This window comes from Macadamia integrifolia, unplaced genomic scaffold (assembly GCF_013358625.1).
Source record: "Macadamia integrifolia cultivar HAES 741 unplaced genomic scaffold, SCU_Mint_v3 scaffold262, whole genome shotgun sequence".
NCBI lineage: Eukaryota > Viridiplantae > Streptophyta > Magnoliopsida > Proteales > Proteaceae > Macadamia > Macadamia integrifolia.
Genome location: NW_024868838.1, coordinates 86,195 through 104,055, shown reverse-complemented (window position 1 = coordinate 104,055; position 17,861 = coordinate 86,195). Strand labels below are relative to the sequence as shown.

The 17,861-nt window shown below is 37.8% G+C and overlaps 2 protein-coding genes across 7 annotated transcripts; one reads left to right on the top strand and one right to left on the bottom strand.

The window, feature by feature from the left end:
- Positions 1 to 1,008: 1,008 nt before the first annotated feature.
- LOC122066890 (pentatricopeptide repeat-containing protein At1g55890, mitochondrial-like) lies at positions 1,009 to 15,225 on the bottom strand. Of its 5 annotated transcripts, none has more exons than XR_006136517.1 (4): positions 13,860 to 15,225; positions 1,863 to 2,104; positions 1,442 to 1,694; positions 1,009 to 1,370 (listed from the first exon to the last, which is right to left on the bottom strand). XR_006136517.1 is itself a non-coding variant. In XM_042630721.1 (2 exons), the coding sequence occupies exon 1, from the start codon at positions 15,045 to 15,047 to the stop codon at positions 13,887 to 13,889; it is 1,161 nt and encodes a 386-aa protein (XP_042486655.1). In that variant the 5' UTR covers positions 15,048 to 15,225; the 3' UTR covers positions 3,282 to 3,417; positions 13,860 to 13,886. The 5 variants fall into 5 exon arrangements, 2 of the variants coding, with proteins under 2 accessions (XP_042486655.1, XP_042486654.1); XR_006136516.1 differs by having other exon boundaries at positions 1,009 to 1,306; XR_006136518.1 differs by lacking the exon at positions 13,860 to 15,225 and adding an exon at positions 2,549 to 2,898 and having other exon boundaries at positions 1,009 to 1,306.
- LOC122066889 (putative beta-glucosidase 41) lies at positions 1,868 to 17,460 on the top strand. 2 transcript variants are annotated; one of them, XM_042630719.1, is made up of 13 exons: positions 1,868 to 2,000; positions 2,095 to 2,161; positions 2,247 to 2,305; positions 2,555 to 2,630; positions 2,721 to 2,792; positions 2,876 to 2,963; positions 3,044 to 3,299; positions 3,695 to 3,810; positions 3,911 to 4,134; positions 4,229 to 4,260; positions 4,349 to 4,451; positions 4,533 to 4,641; positions 17,144 to 17,460. In XM_042630719.1, the coding sequence occupies exons 1-13, from the start codon at positions 1,869 to 1,871 to the stop codon at positions 17,190 to 17,192; spliced, it is 1,383 nt and encodes a 460-aa protein (XP_042486653.1). In that variant the 5' UTR covers position 1,868; the 3' UTR covers positions 17,193 to 17,460. The 2 variants fall into 2 exon arrangements, with proteins under 2 accessions (XP_042486653.1, XP_042486651.1); XM_042630717.1 differs by lacking the exon at positions 17,144 to 17,460 and adding an exon at positions 4,777 to 5,327.
- Positions 17,461 to 17,861: the final 401 nt, after the last annotated feature.

Below are 17,861 nucleotides of genomic sequence, written 5' to 3'. Positions count from 1 at the left end.
TTTTTTGCTAAAAAAATCATTAACTCCATCTAATAAATGATCTCATCGTTGTGATTCTGCTACATTGTTTTTCAGCGACACTCTACCGTGATTATCCGGTCTCCGTGTCAAGTGAATTATTGATTACGTTTATCTCCCAAGCCGTCATCATCTCCGTGCTTATCTCCGACGGTTCCAGGACCCACCGAAAGAGTTGGTAAGCCTTCAAGCAAACTGTAATTGTCAAGACCTTTTCCTTATTTTTTCACCGTTTGATCCTTCCCATCAACGGTCCAAGATGACTTTCTAACGACTACTGCAGTGTTCTAATGTTGGACTTCAACTATATAAAATATGGAAAAAGAAAATTCCCCACGAAACGGTTTTCTTAATTGCCTTTATTTATTTATATTTATTTTCTCTCTTCTCTTACCATCGTGGGCCACTTAGCCCAATCATTAAATTGTAAGGAAGATTCCTCCCTTTTAATAATAATAGATTAAAAATGATCAAAATCTATTAATTATATAGTTAGGAAAAGTATTTCTAAACCGTTAGGGTACCCTATGCCTTCTCTTTGAGATTTTTTTTTAAGTCACACTATGATAAGGGGTAGGATACTTGCTTCTCTGGTTGTAGGGTATCCACGGCCTAGATAGCCTACGAAGAGGCACGCGCTTTTGGCAGGTAAGCTCGTTTCAAAAACTTTATCTGTGAACCAAGAATAGCAACTCCATTTTTGATACCACATCTTAAATTAAGCCTAAAAAAACCAAGTAAGCACTCAGAAAGGATCACATGAGCCAAGCTCACCTCAATGTCTCTATCCAGATAACGTGTTAGATTATTCAAAAAATAATTATCTGATCCAAATAAATAATAAACTATATAAGAAAAAAAAATTAGCTAATTACTGATCTTGAGACTTCTTGAAATGTCAACATATTCTACAGAATGAGGATGTAAACAGATATTGTCTTGGATTGAGAGAAAATTGTACGCACCAGTGGGGAGGGAAGAAGATCCAAGTTACATAAGTCGAGGATGCGAATTTGATTCATTTTAAAGGTATCTGAATCAAATCACATCTGATTCATATTCAATTCGTATTTGATTAGTTTACATCTCTAATTCTCATACAAACGAAGCTTAACTGTAACTCAAAGTCTTATCATAACAACGTGACAACTCACTTCTATCTTTTTCTAGAAAAGTGTAGATAACGATTCCTACAAAACGGAAAACTAATGCTGACGTGTGTAACTTACAAGTGACTGTTGCTGACGTGGGAAGAATAACCTCCATAGCTTGGTCCGAAGACAAATCCCTAATGCCAGCTTAATATCAATACAAGATAGGATTTGTTTTTCGGCACTATCACATAAGACGGCCTAAAAATGGAATTAAACAGAAACATTTTTGTATTATAAATCAATGGGTTGAGATGACAAACGTGTTTTACCTGCAGAAGTGTTTTCTTGACTTGAAGAACAGCGACGGCTTCTACTGATAGAAACAAGAGGGAAAGAACCCCAGACCCATACAACCCCACGGCCATAATATTCTGATTTCCATTTTCTGAATATCCAACGCTACGATACGCTTCTCCCCTGAATAAGCTCTCTCCTTCAGCTCCTTTTAAACTGTTCAAGGATCTTTGTAGCGTGTCCACAAAGTAAGGAAGGAAAGACTAATTAAACTGCTTTGAGCAAACCCTGCAAGGCAGAAATATAAAGAGATAAAGGTCGCTTTTACTCATCTCCTCTGCAAAGCCTTATTTGCTTCTACGCCACCACAACTTATTATACCCTTTCCTTTATAAATTTAGGAGATAAATTTTAACTCTTAAAACTCCCCAAAGCTTTAATTAAGCTCAGCAGTACCTGGAGATGATTTCAACAATGACCATCATCACTCTTTTGTTGCTCTCAGTTTCTTGCCTTCTATCATATTCAGAAGGAATCAGCAGAGCCGACTTTCCACCAGGATTTGTCTTTGGAACAGCTTCTTCGGCCATCCAGGTTCAGCCCAATACTCACAATCATCATCTTTCTTTTTCTTTTCCATTCTATCATTTTCACCCTCACTGATAAGCTCATCTGAATGGATTGACAGTTTGAAGGAGCTGTGGATGAAGGGAACAAGGGAAACAGCATATGGGACACTTTCAGTCGACGACCAGGTTTGAATTCAAACTCAGAATGAAGTTTAAAGCCATCAAATTGCAATTGGCTCCGTTTTATTAAGATAACTATATGTTTTCACAGGGAGGATATTGGACTTCAGCAACGCAGATACGGCAGTGGACCAATATCATCGCTTTAAGGTTAGACTTTTAACTTCAATATCAAGGTTAAACAAAAAGGATGCTTTAAACATATGATTGGTAGTTAAAAACAGAAGGCACAGTTAGATGAGGGTTATACGGGCCCAAAATATTATTTAAATAACATTCAAAGACATAAGAACGTTTACCTCTTACCATTTAAGTCAAAAAAAGACAGATATTTTACAGTTGACTGTGAAAAGGGGGAAAAAAAATAAAATAAAAAGGTTAAAAGAATCTTACATGCAGACTGATGTAGAGTTGATGAAGAACTTGGGCATGGATGCTTACAGATTCTCAATATCATGGCCACGAATCTTCCCGAGTAAGACCCAGCATTGACTTCCTTCTATGATCTATTTTCTTTGCGGTATCCTTCACTTCTTCTTATATTTTCTGAACTTATCCTTCACAGATGGAACCGGAGAAGTAAATCCAGAAGGAGTAAATTACTACAATAGACTCATAGATGCTCTGCTAGAAAAGGGTCTCTCATTCAACCATATCTCCTCTACTATAATTTCATGAAATTTTGAACTACTGAAGTCTTAAGGAGTTTCTTTCTATCAGGAATCCAACCTTATGTCACTCTGTATCATTGGGATCTTCCGCAGGCACTTGAAGATAGATATGAAGGATGGTTGAGCAAACAGATAGTGTAAGCATACTCACTAGTTACAGTTATTGATTGATAGCTTATGGGGAAATCCCATTTCAACGCACCCACATCTCCTGCAGAAAAGACTTTGAGCATTATGCTTTCACCTGCTTCAAACTTTTTGGAGATAGAGTTAAACACTGGATCACCTTCAACGAGCCTCATGGATTTGCGATTCAAGGTTACGACACAGGCATTCAAGCTCCAGGGAGGTGTTCCATTCTTGGGCACTTGTTCTGCAAAATGGGCAAATCATCCACAGAACCATATATTGTTGCACACAATATCCTCTTATCCCATGCAGCTGCTTTTCACTCCTATCAGCTCCACTTCAAGGTGACAATATCCTGTCTTCGGTTGGGGCTACAGAAGCTGTAGAAAGGTCTGGGGCCCTTATGACTCCATATATATCTCATGATAACAGGATGAGTCTCCACCAATGGGTGGGCCATGTCTAAGAGAATTACCAAACTAAAGGTCAGCTTCATCAGAGATTGATGATGATCCCATCAATATATATTGTCTTCTGTAAACATTCAAAGAAGCAACCGAAAAAATGCACGCTTTTGGTCTACAATCTGTAAGGAGGGATCAAACCATTCCTCCTGATCTTCTGAATGTGAGAGAAATGGTGATTCATTGGGGCCCCAGACTGATGTACAGGGCCTGTATTGCTGCACCCTACATATATATATATATATATATATATTAACCATTTTGGCCCCTTTTAGGAAAGACAAGGAGGCCTGATTGGAATAGCACTTGATGCAAAATGGTATGAACCAATATCTGAGACTGATGAGGACAAGGATGCTGCACAAAGAGCTATGGATTTCGGGCTTGGATGGTACTCTCTCATAAATTATCTTTAGATTCAAGTCAAAGACATTTAGCTGGTAATGAAATTCAATTTGGATTTATGTATTGTCACAAACCTATGAATGCAGGTTCCTAGATCCCCTTTTCTTTGGCGAATACCCTCATTCTATGCAGAATCTTGTAGATGATAGACTCCCTACAATCACACCTAAGATGTCCCAAAGTTTGCTCGGCTCACTGGATTTTGTAGGCCTAAATCATTACACCACATTATATGCCCGAAATGATAGGACCAGGATTCGGAAACTGGTGTTGCAGGATGCTTCAACTGATGCAGCGGTTATTACAACCTGTAAGACTCCAAAGCAATTCCCTCGCATAGATTTAGCATTTTGAAGATGGAAACATTGAGCCACAACTCACAACCATACATGTCTTCAATGTAGCTTCAAAGGGTGGAGTTGCAATTGGAGAAAGAGTATGTTCCAAATTGTAATTAGAAATTGTGATCATGATGTAATCAAAAGCTACTAACTGAAGATTGTCCTCCTGGATTCATCCTTTAGGCTGCCTCAGGCTGGTTGCACATTGTTCCATGGGGTTTCCAGAAATTGGCAATATATGTGAAGGATAAATATGGGAACCCACCAGTTTTTATAACAGAAAATGGTGAGAAGTCTTGCCTCATGGACTGTAGTCACTGAACCTCATACTTCTTTGAAATGATATTGTTAAGGTTCATGGATGCAGGTATGGATGATCCAAACAAACATTTTACGCCCTTAAGCATAGCTTTACAAGACAACAAGAGAATTCGCTACCACAGGGACTACCTCTCTAACTTATCTACTGCTATAAGGTAACATTAAGTTCCTTACTTGGTATGGTTTTAAGTCCTGGTTTATAATATTTAGGACAGCTACACTAAAGAATCAGGCACTCAAAAGTTGAGCTCTTATATCAAAAATAATAAAAATGGAACGAATGAAAGCAGGCAAGATGGCTGTGATGTGCGTGGTTACTTTGTGTGGTCATTGCTTGACAACTGGGAATGGAACAACGGCTACACTGTCCGCTTTGGACTCTACTTCATCGACTACAAGAAAAACCTTACAAGGATCCCAAAGGCTTCTGTTGAGTGGTTCAAAGGTATTCTCATACAGCAAGAATCGTGACCTCTGTTACTTGGATCTATGAATGCCTGTCACTTCACATCAACCATATGATGTACCACCAGAGGATTCTCAACGTATATAATATCAATTTATTGATACTACAGCTGCAAAGACAAATGACTCAAATTGTGAAGCTCTTTTTCCCACAGAATTTATAAGCTGAGCCAGGAAGATAACTGTAAAAACTTCAAGTCATGCATTTAAAAAGCCGACAATGAGCTAACATACACAATTTCTGGCCCCACGGACTGCACAAACCCCAATGGGAGAAATATGCAAGTGGTTGCCTAAAGGAAAGAATAGACAATCAATACATTGTTCACATACTTGGATGTAATTGCAGATTTTTATTGTCTCAAGGATTCCCTCACTCTCTGCCTCCCTAGTGTGTGCAACATGCCCCTTTGTTGTGGAAATAGACACTGATGGCAGCAAAATACTCTTTTTTTACAATTTTTTTCCTTGGTGCCAACCACAGTTGAAAGAAACGAAATTTAATCCACAGTAATTTTCTAAACAAAAAAAAAAAAAAAAAAGTAAAGGGAGTATTAACGGGAGTAGAACATAGTTGTCGAGGCAGCTAGGTGACCTTCCAAAAAAAAAAAAGGCACCTGGACACAAGGCGCCTTAACAACTATGAACAAGAATTAAACTTAAAAAAATAATGTAAAGACAACAATAAACTTGAATATGGCTAACTGATAACTAGAAGTAGCCCTGACTCGGAATAACTCGGAGGAAAAAAAAAAGACTCAACTTTGAGACCAGGCATAAATGTTAAAACCCAAAACTCCGTAAAAACCCTCATTGCCCCAAATTAAGAAGTCTAATAACTTCCAACAGAATATGAATAGTTTAACCATTTGATCATTTCTTCCCTATATTGTAATCCACTATGCCCAATAGCAGCTCTTTGTTGGCCCCAGTTAAAAACACTCCCTTCTAGCACTTATAGAGTAGTCTCCATAGCTTTTCTGAAAAACTTTCTGCAGCTAATTCATAGAGTGCACTCGCACATGAAGCTGATGAGACGAGATTTAAATTAATGTGGTTCTGTAGTCAGTAAGTGCTCAATGATGAATGAAAGGGATTCTTAGCAAATTATCTCTTCTAGAGTACAAGCAGATACAATAGGCACATATTAAGCCTGAGCTGATTACGATTTGCAAGGAAGGGGCTTTCAAATGTGATAATAGAATTTGATGATGTGAGTGTAATTGAATGGATGGATGCTCAATCCAATGAAAAATGGAGATTTCCCATCTTATTGGAAGCAATAGGTCCCTTGCATCCCATTTGAATTTTTTATTTCAATGGATGCCACGATAAGCCAATGAACAACATCAAGGATGAGAATTCCACTGAGATGTATCTATAAATTTCTTGAGTTTTTTCATGGTTTTCCAAGTTGGAAGTGCCCACCATTTATCCCAGTGGGAATTTGAATTTTACACTATTCTTTCCATTTAGTCAATAAATACACAACTTCATAAAAAGAATAAGGGAAAAATCAGAGAGCAAAAGCACAGCAAAAATTCTCTACTCCCACAAAATTACAGACCTCCCATACAGTTTCCATTTGAAGACTCCAAACCTCCCCCCCCCCCCCCCTCTTTTCATGCAATGGTGCAGTTGTTGGACCACCGATGGCTCTACCTGCGCTTCCCTTCCGAAGCTAATAGCACATCCCTTTACTGGCTATCTCTAAATAATTTTGAGCTACTAATCCCTAAAGTGTTCTAATGCAAGAGTAGATTACAAGTAACTAACTCCACAGTTTATAACCTAATGTAGGACTAGATTTGACAAGTCAAACTAGACCCAAACAACAGGAACTTGTAGACCAAAGAACAACCAAATAACCACCCAACAATAGACAGCAACAGCAGTCCAGAATAATCAGTCAACAGTCCTTAAACAAACCAGAATTATTAGATCCACAATCAGGAATTTCAGAAAGCAGAGTTTGCATCAACAATTAGAAGCTCCAGCAATAAAATTAGAATAGTTGAATAAGTAGGATCAGAATCAAAACATAGCAGAACCAGATAACCAAAATCAGAACTCGATTCTGGGACAGCAGGTTCTGAGAACAGGCAATCGATCCTAACAAGTTCTGAATATTCAATAGTAGATGTTTAGGTGACAAATAAACAAATCGGTATACTGAATAGCAGGTCCATTCCCTCAGAAAAACATAGGCAGCAACCAACAGTAGCAGATAACACAAATCAGGCAATAATTTCTGGACAGAAATCACCATCGACCAGCACTGAAGAAAACTCAGAAACTGACAAACCCATGGTCTGATCAGTACCAAACTTGGATCGAGTCCCCTTCTTAGTGGTCCTAACAATCGACCAAAATCTCAAAGCAATCGGGTGGCTGGTTCTCCAAAAACAGCTAGGCCGATAGGAAGGAAAACAAAGAAAACCAACCCAAAAATTTCTGCAAAAAATTCAGATTACTTGCCTGTACTGCTGGAGGAGAGAATCCAATAATAGAACCAGAAAAGAAAAGACCCACCCGGACTTCTCGCCGCAGAGTGTCGATCGGATCACACACCAATCCCTAACCCTTGATCAAACACAAAGGTTTAGCCATGGAGAAAAACCAACAGCAGCAGCATGAAGCTTCACTTTGTTTTGAATTGTAAAAATCGTGGCTCATTAAAAGAGCCATAGCTTTATTTATAATAGTGATAGGGGTTACATGAAATAGAAACTAACTTTAGTTTCCAAAAACTGAAATAGGAAACTAAAAATTAGAAACTCAACCAGGTACTAAATCTGAAAATAGAAACTTACAAAATAGAAAGTCTTGTGACTGAAAATTAGACACTAATTTAAGACTGAAAATTAGAAACTAATTTAGGTACTGAAATTAGAAACTAATTTAGGTACTGAAATTAGAAACTAAATAACCCCATCTAAAAAGGAAACTAAAGAAAAAGGAAACAAATCATTGAATCCCGTATGCAACCTTAGAACCCCTAGTTTAGACCCATAAAAGTAGCCCAATATACTCCAAACCACATGGACTGAAGGCCCAACACGTATACAACCCAACCCTAAGCTTATTCCTAATAAAACAAGCCTAATTTGGTGAAGAATCTGCATCATAACCCCAAACAATACAAATAGAAGTAAGAAACAAAGAATAATACCATCAAATAAATCTCCAAGGATACAATACTCATATAGGAGCAAAACCAGCCCAAAACCTAACCCGATAGGAGAGAGAAAGACCTGTTATAGAGCTGGAGAGAGAGAGGTGCGGCCAAGGCTATAGGAGTCCGATTGATTTGCACTCTTAGGCATAGATAGTCCCTAGGGAGGGTACAAAAACCCCCAAAGTTGAGAGGATTCTGACAGCTGGTTGTGAAGTTACAAGCTTTCTTGATTTTCTAACCTAGGAGAGAAAACTGAGAAGAACCTTCAAGAACAGCAGCTGAATGCTTCCAACAGTGACTAGGTAAAGATCGTGGGACCCTTATGAGGCCTGGAATACCCTGATTGAAGACCTGGCTGAACAGAGAGTACAGAAGAGAGAAAGAGAGGAGATCGATCTCTCTCCTATTCCCACTAGGATTGCTGATCGGTTATGATTTCTGGAGACTTTTATCAAAATCTGAACTATACCTCTTGAATATTACAGCAAATAAAATAAAAAAGAAGAATAAAACAAATTATGGGGGGTTGAGAAGGTTAAAGAGAATAAAGAAAGTAGCTATCTCAGCCTGGGCTTCTCACCCACAGCTATCTCAGCTGCTCTAAGCATTTAGTTGCAAACTTTCTTTCATAAATGCAAACTTTCTTTCATTCAAATCTATCCAATAATGGTACATATGCCTCTCTATTTATAGAGGGGAAGTTTGCAATCATACTAATACTAGGAGCTAGTTTCCCGATAAGACTAGATACTCCTACTACAACTAGGAATTCAAAATAGGACTAGGACTTGACTTTATGACTCCAACATGGAGTAGGACTAACAAACTAATAGTCTATATAGGACTTTACAACCAACTAATGGCCTAATGGGCCTTTATTAAATCAAATAGCAACTAATTAAACTAATGAATAAAATCCCCTTTTTCTACCTTCTACCTTCTACCCATATTTTAGGCCTATTAAAGTGGCTCATTTCAAAGAAAACCCGTAGGATCAAAGGCCCAATACATACATAACACAACCCAAGGCTTATTTGCAATAAAATAAGCCCAAGTGACTTATCTACATCAACTCACCCTCTCTTAGAAAAAATTCATCCTCGAATTTTGTAGAGTGTGAGGGTGATTATATCATGGTGCCCGTCCCTCTTCAAGCCGTAGAAAAATTCAGGAAGCTCTTTGAGGATAAAGATGTAGTCTAAAATATGAGAAGCTCGATCTTCAAGATACTTTAATGGGATGACAAACTCCACATGTTCAACTTCAACATCTTTGGATGTATCCATAGGGTCATCTACATATGCACCTTTGATCTCTTCTAACTTCAATGCAACATAAAACTCTTTTGGTTCATCTACCTGGTGGTTCCTAATCGGTTCCATTGATGGTTCAAGCACAGCTTCATTCTTGAACTCCTTCGGATCTTCCTCTTCGCTGTTCACAATCATCACAGTTGTTGTAGTGTCAAGTTCCCTAGTCTCAACCTCATTGTCCATTGTGGCAACCTTGTTGCTTTCTATTTCTCTCACATGAGTCTCGTTGATGGGGAACATCAATGACTAGTTCTTCCTCAACAATAGGAATGGCTGGAAATATTTTAACACTAACCTCAATTTTGACTCTAGTTCACTGGTCAGAGGTGTCTTCTCTTGTTGCTCATTCGTAATAGAGGCCGATGATTCCTTCATATTATTGTCAAGTGTGGGTGGCTTTTGGACATCTGGTGGAAGGAAGTACATGTTTCGTTCATGCTCAAATAGGTACATGTCTGCCAACTCATACTGCATCTCGTCCCACGTTCTAAGTTTACATTCTTGAGCTTGAAATTGCCTTTCACGGACTTTCCATTGTATTCGAACACAAGCACTCATCTGGGAATATGCATATTGGCATTTTTGTGTCTCTGTTAAGTTGTAGTTATCAAAATACATATAAAATTCAAGCATCCATTCAAGGAATTCCTCATGAAAATAACGTGGCTGATCATTAGATTGGGCAGCATTAGATGTATTCTGATGGGAATCTTGTGGAGGGAAGAGCCTTCCTTGGAAATATACAAGGAGGTATTGTGTCACTAACTCGTACTTCATCTCTTCCCAAGTCCTACGCTGATGTCCTCGAACTCGGAGTCGCTTTTCATGGACTCTCCACCAATCTCTAGCATGACCAATCAACAGGAAACAAACAACTTGAAGTTTTTGTGTCTCTGTCAAGTTATAGTAGTCAAAATATTCCTCCAGAGAATCTAACCAATCAAGCATGTAGAATGTATCCCTTTGTCCAGCGAAGTAACGAGCTGATGGAATCATCTTCGGTTAGGCCCTAATAGATTGTTTGGAGCTTTCTTCAACCGTAGCTCTGATACCACTTAATGCAGGAGTATATTACAAGAAACTACCCCAGCAATTTATAAGCCTAATGGGCCTTTATTAAATTAAATAGCAACTAATTAAACTAATGAATAAAATCCCGTTTTTCTACCTTCTACCCATATTTTAGGCCTATTAAAGTGGTCCATTTCAAAGAAAACCCATGGGATCAAAGGCCCAACACATACATAACACAACCCAATGTTTATTTGTAATAAAATAAGCCCAAGTGACTTATCTACATCATATTCTACTCCACAACAAGTAACTAATAAAAGCTAAACAACTTAAGCAAAATCCTGTTTTACTAACTTGAAACTAATGAAATCTCATTAATTTCCAAATCCATTGATAAGCCATCTCTAAACTACAACCTTTTTTGTCCTAGCGCAATCTATTCTTTCTCAACAGTCCAAAGGATACAAATGACCAAAGGAAATATGTTTCTATTATACTTGTGCCTAGATCATTTCCATCAGGCATGCCAGTTTCCAGTCATGTGGACTGATGATTTTCTAGGCTAAACATTGTGTATATTCAGGACCATAGTTGTCACGGGCGCCGATTAGGCGTCCTAGCGGTTTGGAGTGAGCAAATCGGTTGACCGATTAGGGTCACCTTCATTAATCGACCGCCAAGGGTCGATTGGCGTCGCCAAATCGTCCCTGGCGACGATTTATGACGTACACATAAATCGGTCACCATTTTGTATTTTTTTTTTAATTATTATTGTTAATTAATAAATAGATCCTTTTTCTAATAATGTTATTGACATGTGTAAATTGATGCTCTTTCTAATAATTTTATTGGCACTCTAGTAAGGATAAAAGTGTAAATTAAGACTCTTAAGTTGTACCAAGGAAAAAAAAATTCACTTAAGACCAATGTCTAAAGTCACGACACTGACCTTCTTCAACCTTTCAATTTTTCAACCCTAAGTGAAGACTGAAGACTCTTCAACCCTTATTTTGCTCCGGCGATAGCTGCTACTTGTCTGGTGTTACTCCTCCCGTGCTTCGGCGAAGGTATGTTTGACTCTTCGACTCTTCTTCTCTTCTTCCTTTTTTCTGGTTTATCGCCTCTTATTCTCTTATTCTAACTTTCTTCCTTGCCTCTGGCATAAGGTATCGACTCTTCTTCTCTTCTTCCCCTCTTCTAACCTTCTTCTTCAGTTCTTCCTTGCATGTTGCCTCTGCGCTCTGGTAGTCGAAACTCTTCAGTCTTCACCTCTTCCTCCCCCCCCCCTTTTTCTACTACTAATCAGTCTCTTCTCTTCTTCTATTCTTCGAATCTTCTTCTTCCTCTTCCTTAGTTCACTCAAACACACTGCTAATGCCTGGGCTATTGAACAAGGTTGCTCCTGCCCTGCGAGTAGCTACTGTTCTTGGATTTTTTTTTTTTTTGGGTACCTTAGTTCACTCACACACACACTATTAAGGAATACCCCTTAAGACTACAAATGTTCTCATCTAAAAATTACATTGGTAGTCTTATTTTATAGCCTTATCAGTCATGCTCATGCCCTTTCTTATGATCTTATACATCTAGTATCTGTTTTGACACCAATGCTATTGCTGTTTTGGGATTTAATTCCATTAATTCACAAACTGTGGGCTCCTATTTTAATGTTTAGTATGTGAGGACAGCCTTTTGCCCAAGCAAAGGCTGTCCTGGAAATTATAGCCAAAAGAATAAATAAAAAATGCAACATATTTTCTAGTGTTAAATAACTGAAGTTGTTAATTCAATGGATCTTTTCTAGTTCTCTTATGTTGCAACATATTTTAACAATGTTTCATCATTCTTGTGATATATGTTGGTTCATATAATGTTTCCTCATTCCTGTGATATATGTTGGTTCATCTTTTCTATGTTGATTTTTGATGATTTTATTATTGCTTAATGTCGGGTTTATATGTTATAGGGTATTGTAGGCTTGTAGTATGCTAAATAACTTTATAAAATAGGGAAAATAAAAAAGTAGCATACTAAATAACTTTAGAAAATAGGAAAACTAAAAAATGAGACATGGACAATTTGACCGCCATGGCAACGCCACCCCTCCACCGCCTTGGATCGATTTGACGCCGTGACAACTATGTTCAGGACCACCAATAGACCACCCGTTAAATTCAGTTTTCTATCTCAGCCATATGGCTTACCATATATGGGCAATTCCCCTTAATTTTTCAAGGGTTACTGTTGAATTCGCATGGAATTATTCCTAAAATTTTCAAACTAATTTTTTTAAGCCTCTGCAATGATGCTTTTTTCTTTTTTTTTTTTTTTTTTTTTTTTTTTGTGGGGGGGGGGGGATATGCTAGTTTGATCTGAACTTTTGATCATGAATAGATGATGTGGACAACATGTCTATCAATTTTGGGTCCCAACCGAACTACCACATAACAGCTAAGGGGAATGATGGAATAGGTTTTGGGTATAGGCATGCCAAATCAAATAGTCATGATCTTTGTAAATAATAAGGATGACTTAGTAGTTATCCTCCCCAAGACCTATCAGTGGGTGACAATAATTTCTTTCCATCCTTTTGAACTTACAAAGACATTCTAGTGCCTGTGGCGGTTAAATTCATAAATATCTTACGCACAATTAAGTAATGGACTAGCTACTAAACATGCAAGAAAAAGTCATAGATTTAATTTCTGTCAATAAAATGAAACATTGTTCAGAAACCCCTTTCACATCATTGAATTGCAAGGTTCCAGTTTCAAACACTTTCTTGTTTTTGGAAGTGGATAAGTGTTTTGTTTGATCATCTTTCAGATGAAGTATATCAAGGTATTCCATGGAATAACTACGACTTTGTTTTCCATTAAATTTTTTCCAACAATAATCTTGTTGTTTCATAATTTTGGGTATCAAGATTATTAAGTTACTTCACAAAATGATAAATTCTATTCCTTAGGTCTATTTATACATATATAAAACCTCAATATCTCCTTCCCTGATATTGCGCCTTCATTAGTTAATGGTAAAAGTAAAACAAAGGCAGGACCTACGATTTCCAATGTTAATAGACCTCCTTTCCTTGTCTGAAAACATAAAATTGAATCTGTACTTTTTCAATCAACTAAAAAAGAGAAGTGGATATAAGATTAACAAGTTAAAGTTAATAACACAATTTAACATAACACAGCCCCTTCTTTTGCGTTTTCAAATGCAACAAAATGCAAAAAATCTGAGATTATATTAGGTTAATTTGCCGAGCCCAACAAGGACAGAAGTTTCAAACCAGAGCCACTAAATAGTGATAACTAGAATTAAATACATGAAGCAATAAACCAGTCATCATCAGGTGTGAGAGAAAATAATTTAATGGGTGACAATGAACTTTACTTACACATTCAACATGAAGCAAATTGTGAAATCACTCCGCATCAGAAGGCATTTTCAAGCTAGATTCACTGTAACCTTTTGCTCTCGCAAGCTCCATAAGCTTCTTCGCTCCATCAACCTTTGACTTCTTGACAAACCCATCAACCACAGTTTGCAACAACTCCGCATGCAGAAAGTGTCGACGATTCAAACTCTCCTTGCAGAGCTTAAGAGCCAGATCGAAATTCCCCTTCTCACAAAGGCAAGGGATAAGTGTCTGAAAGGTTGATCGATTTGGAATGAGACCCTTTTTGTTTAGTTCCTTGTGAATCCTCATGGCTACCTCTAAATCTCCATCATTGCAAAGTCCTTTAATCAGAGCATTGAAACTATGAATATCAGGTTTCGGTCCCTTTGTCTCTAGTTCTTTAACTAATTCAACCACCTCCAATGTTTTGCCCCCAAGAACTAGGCCTCGCAGCTTGGCATTAAAGCTTCTAATGTCAGGAACTAAATTGTTGTTCTCCATTCTAGCCCAAATCGCCTCACCATCGGAAAATCGATTTTTCTCATAAAACCCATTCAGAAGAAAATTAAAAGTAATCAAGCTCGGGCTGACCCCACTCTTCTCCATCTCATCTAGAACTGAAATGGCAGAATCGAGTGAACCCATCTCACAGTAAACCCGAATCATGATATTGTACGAGTAAAGATTCGGTTCGATTGACAAGCTAGAAGGAAGCTCGCGAAAAAGGGGTTCGGCCTTCTCATAATTCTTGGTATCGACGCAAGCGGAGAGGAGAGCATTAAAGGACTTCACAGTGCGCGGGCACTTTAGTTCAGGCAATTGGTTGAAAGTTTGTGAGGCTTGATTGAACATACCCGACTTGCCATAAAGACTGATGAGACGGATCGCGAAGCCTTCACTGCAGATATCATTATACTTCTTCTGGTCCTCTAGGATTTCTTCAATGCAAGAGAATCGTTTAGCTAAGGCGAGGCGACGAACTGTAACCTCGTATATACGGTGCCTGCAACGGAACCGGTGGTACTCGGAGGACTTCTTGAATTTGTTGACGAGGGTTTCGAAGTTGCGTTCGTTGAAAAGGTCACTAATAATGGTGTTAAGAGGTGGCCAGGCCACGCTGGTTTCAGGGGTTGCAGGGGTTGCAGTGCAGAAGCTGCGGTAGAGATGACGAGAGAGAGAAGACATCCTGGCTCGCCAGAAAGATGTAGACAGATAATGGAAATGGAGACAGGGGAAGGGTTACGTTGTTTAGGGCTTCTCAACCATTCCAGTTTACGGGGCTTAGGGTTTTTGTTTTTCAGAATTTAGCCTCTTCAGGTAACAGCGCTTAGGGTTTCTCAACGAACCAACGGAGGTTGGACACTTGACTGCTGGAGAATGGAGAGTTCGAATCAATGATTTCAAGTATCGGTCTCGTATCGGTCGTATCGGTTTGGCATCTGCTGAAACTGATCCTTGATCTTTTATCGATTTAAATCGATTATTCGTATCATTTCAAAGGTAAAATAGTAAAAAATTAATACTTTTTAAAAAATGCAAGGGAAAAATCGATCAATTTTCATCGATCTAATTTGATCCAATCTGATCTGGATTGATATCGGATTGATATTGACAATATTGGTATTTGTCCCTAAACCCTTGGTTCGAATGAAGTCAAATGAAGTGTAACGTATTCTCGGATCTGTCAGGTAAACATGTCAATCTTTTTTAAAATAATTTCTTTTTTTAGTGATAATGTGTCTAATTTCGATAAATGTCTCTTTATCTTCCCCCTCCTTGGTACGAAGGAAATTCTAAAAGGTGTTACCTATCTTGGAACTAACCATCTAGATTTCAAATTTCAGACATATTGTGAATAGAGTGGATAAAAGACTATCCACTTAGAAATCCGATCTTCTTTTTTCTTTTTGTTAGAAGAAAAATCTTGGTGCAATCTATTCTTTCTCTATCTTATCTTACTAGATGTCGTGCTTTGCCCTATAACAAAAAATTTGTCAAAATATTGACCCTATTTGCTCTCATTTCTAGAATGGTGTAAACATCTCTTCCAGAAAAACTCATCTCATTTCATGGAGAAGAATTTGGTCTCCTATTAATATGGGTGGCCCTTGTCTAAGAGATGCTAAGACTCATAATAAGACACTTTTCGTAAAACTGTGGTGGCGTTTGATTAATTGAACAGCAATCACTTTAGACCAAAACTATTAAAACCAAATATTTCTCGAACTGTTCTATTTTGATCCCGTTACGTTGAAGAAAAAGGACTCGTGGATCTGGATAATAGTATTGTTTTTATTCTAACCCTTTTAAAACCCATTGGTGGTTATCAAACTAGATAATGGTCTTTCCTCTTTCTGCTTGTATGATCTTTGGATTATGACCCTTCATGATAGAATATTCATCTTAATTCATCATTGCACGGTTCAAACTTTATTATTAATAAGGTGGTGAATGAGAATGGTTGGGATGAGCAGGCCTTACTCAATCTCATACCAACTAACATTGTGCATGAAATATTAAAAATCCCGATTTCCAATCAATTGGATTCTTGGTGTTGCAGTCTCTCAAAAGATGATCGTTTCTCAACTTGTTGCATTGATAAATTCTTAACTGCTTCTCTATACCCTCCGCAAATAAGGGGTTCGGCAAATAACTTCACCTCACTTTCCTCTCATTGGTGGAAGTTCTCTTGGAAATTGCACATTCATCCAAAATTGAAGATTTTTTTTTTTTTTTTTTGGCGCACCTTGGTTAATGGTATTCCTGTCAGGAAATTATTGAGAAATGGTTAAATATTGACTTTACTTGTGTGTTTTGTGGTAAGAAAGCAGAATCTATACTGCATATCTTTTTCCTATGTGAGTATTCTGACAGAATTTGGGTTGTTAGCCCTCTCAGATTAAGGCCAAAAAACCTTCAAGTGACTTCTCTCATTGAAATGGTTAAACACTTTTTTCACTCATGCCAATTTATCTAAATCTGATCGGATTTGGTTGTTTAGTATGGTGGTTATAACTATTTACTTCTTATAGTGGCACTGAAATAATATCATTTCAAAACAAATTGATCCCAACCCTGTGCCCATTCTACAAAATATCAACTATTGGATTTCTGAATAGAAACTGTTTCAATCTACTAACTCATATGATAGTCTCTTCATTTACGGATGATAGGAAGATGCTTGCCTCTATCTTTTTTGTCATATCACATCATAGTTTGTGTTAGTATTATTAACTTTTTGAATACAGATTCAAGTTGGATTTATGGTATTCTATTTTAAGGAAAGTTCCAGGCTATCAGAATGGGAACCACAACATTGAAATCTATTGAGGAAATTGAGGCATGGAGTGCTCTACAAGGACTAAGACTGGTAACTACAAAAGGTTGCACTATTGGTAAAGTTTGGTTCTCTACACACAGCATTTTTCAACTTATTCCAAAGCATTCCATAAGTAGTTGGCCTCTTCTGTCCTTTCGGATTTTTTGGGAGCTCTATTCGAAATTTGGATCTACTCCATTTTTTTTACAAATGCAGGACTTATAATCCGTCTATGATGTATTTATGGGACATTGCTGCTAATACTATACTAGGAAATCTAAATCTCCTAAATGATTATAACGTAATATCTGACTATTGTCTTCTATAATATATTTTTATTTTGCTTCATCAAAATTAAAAAATAAAAAAGGTATACAATCAAATTGTAGTTCGTCCCACTCCCACCATTCCATGTGATGGATCAGCTCGGGCTCAGACCTGGTTGGTTTAGGTCCAGCCTTATTAGTCCGGATCCAGATCCTTTCCAGTGGTTGGGAGGACCTGGGCACGCACCTCAACACATAGTTGGACCCTCCCAGGCATTGGACACCTCTTTGGGCAACCCAAAAGCTAGAGAGATCCCGACTCAATCAGTCCCCACCAACTAAAGCCTCACACCATTTCCACCCATTTAAGTAATCATGCCTCGTAGACTACAATATAGATACTTCTATTTGATT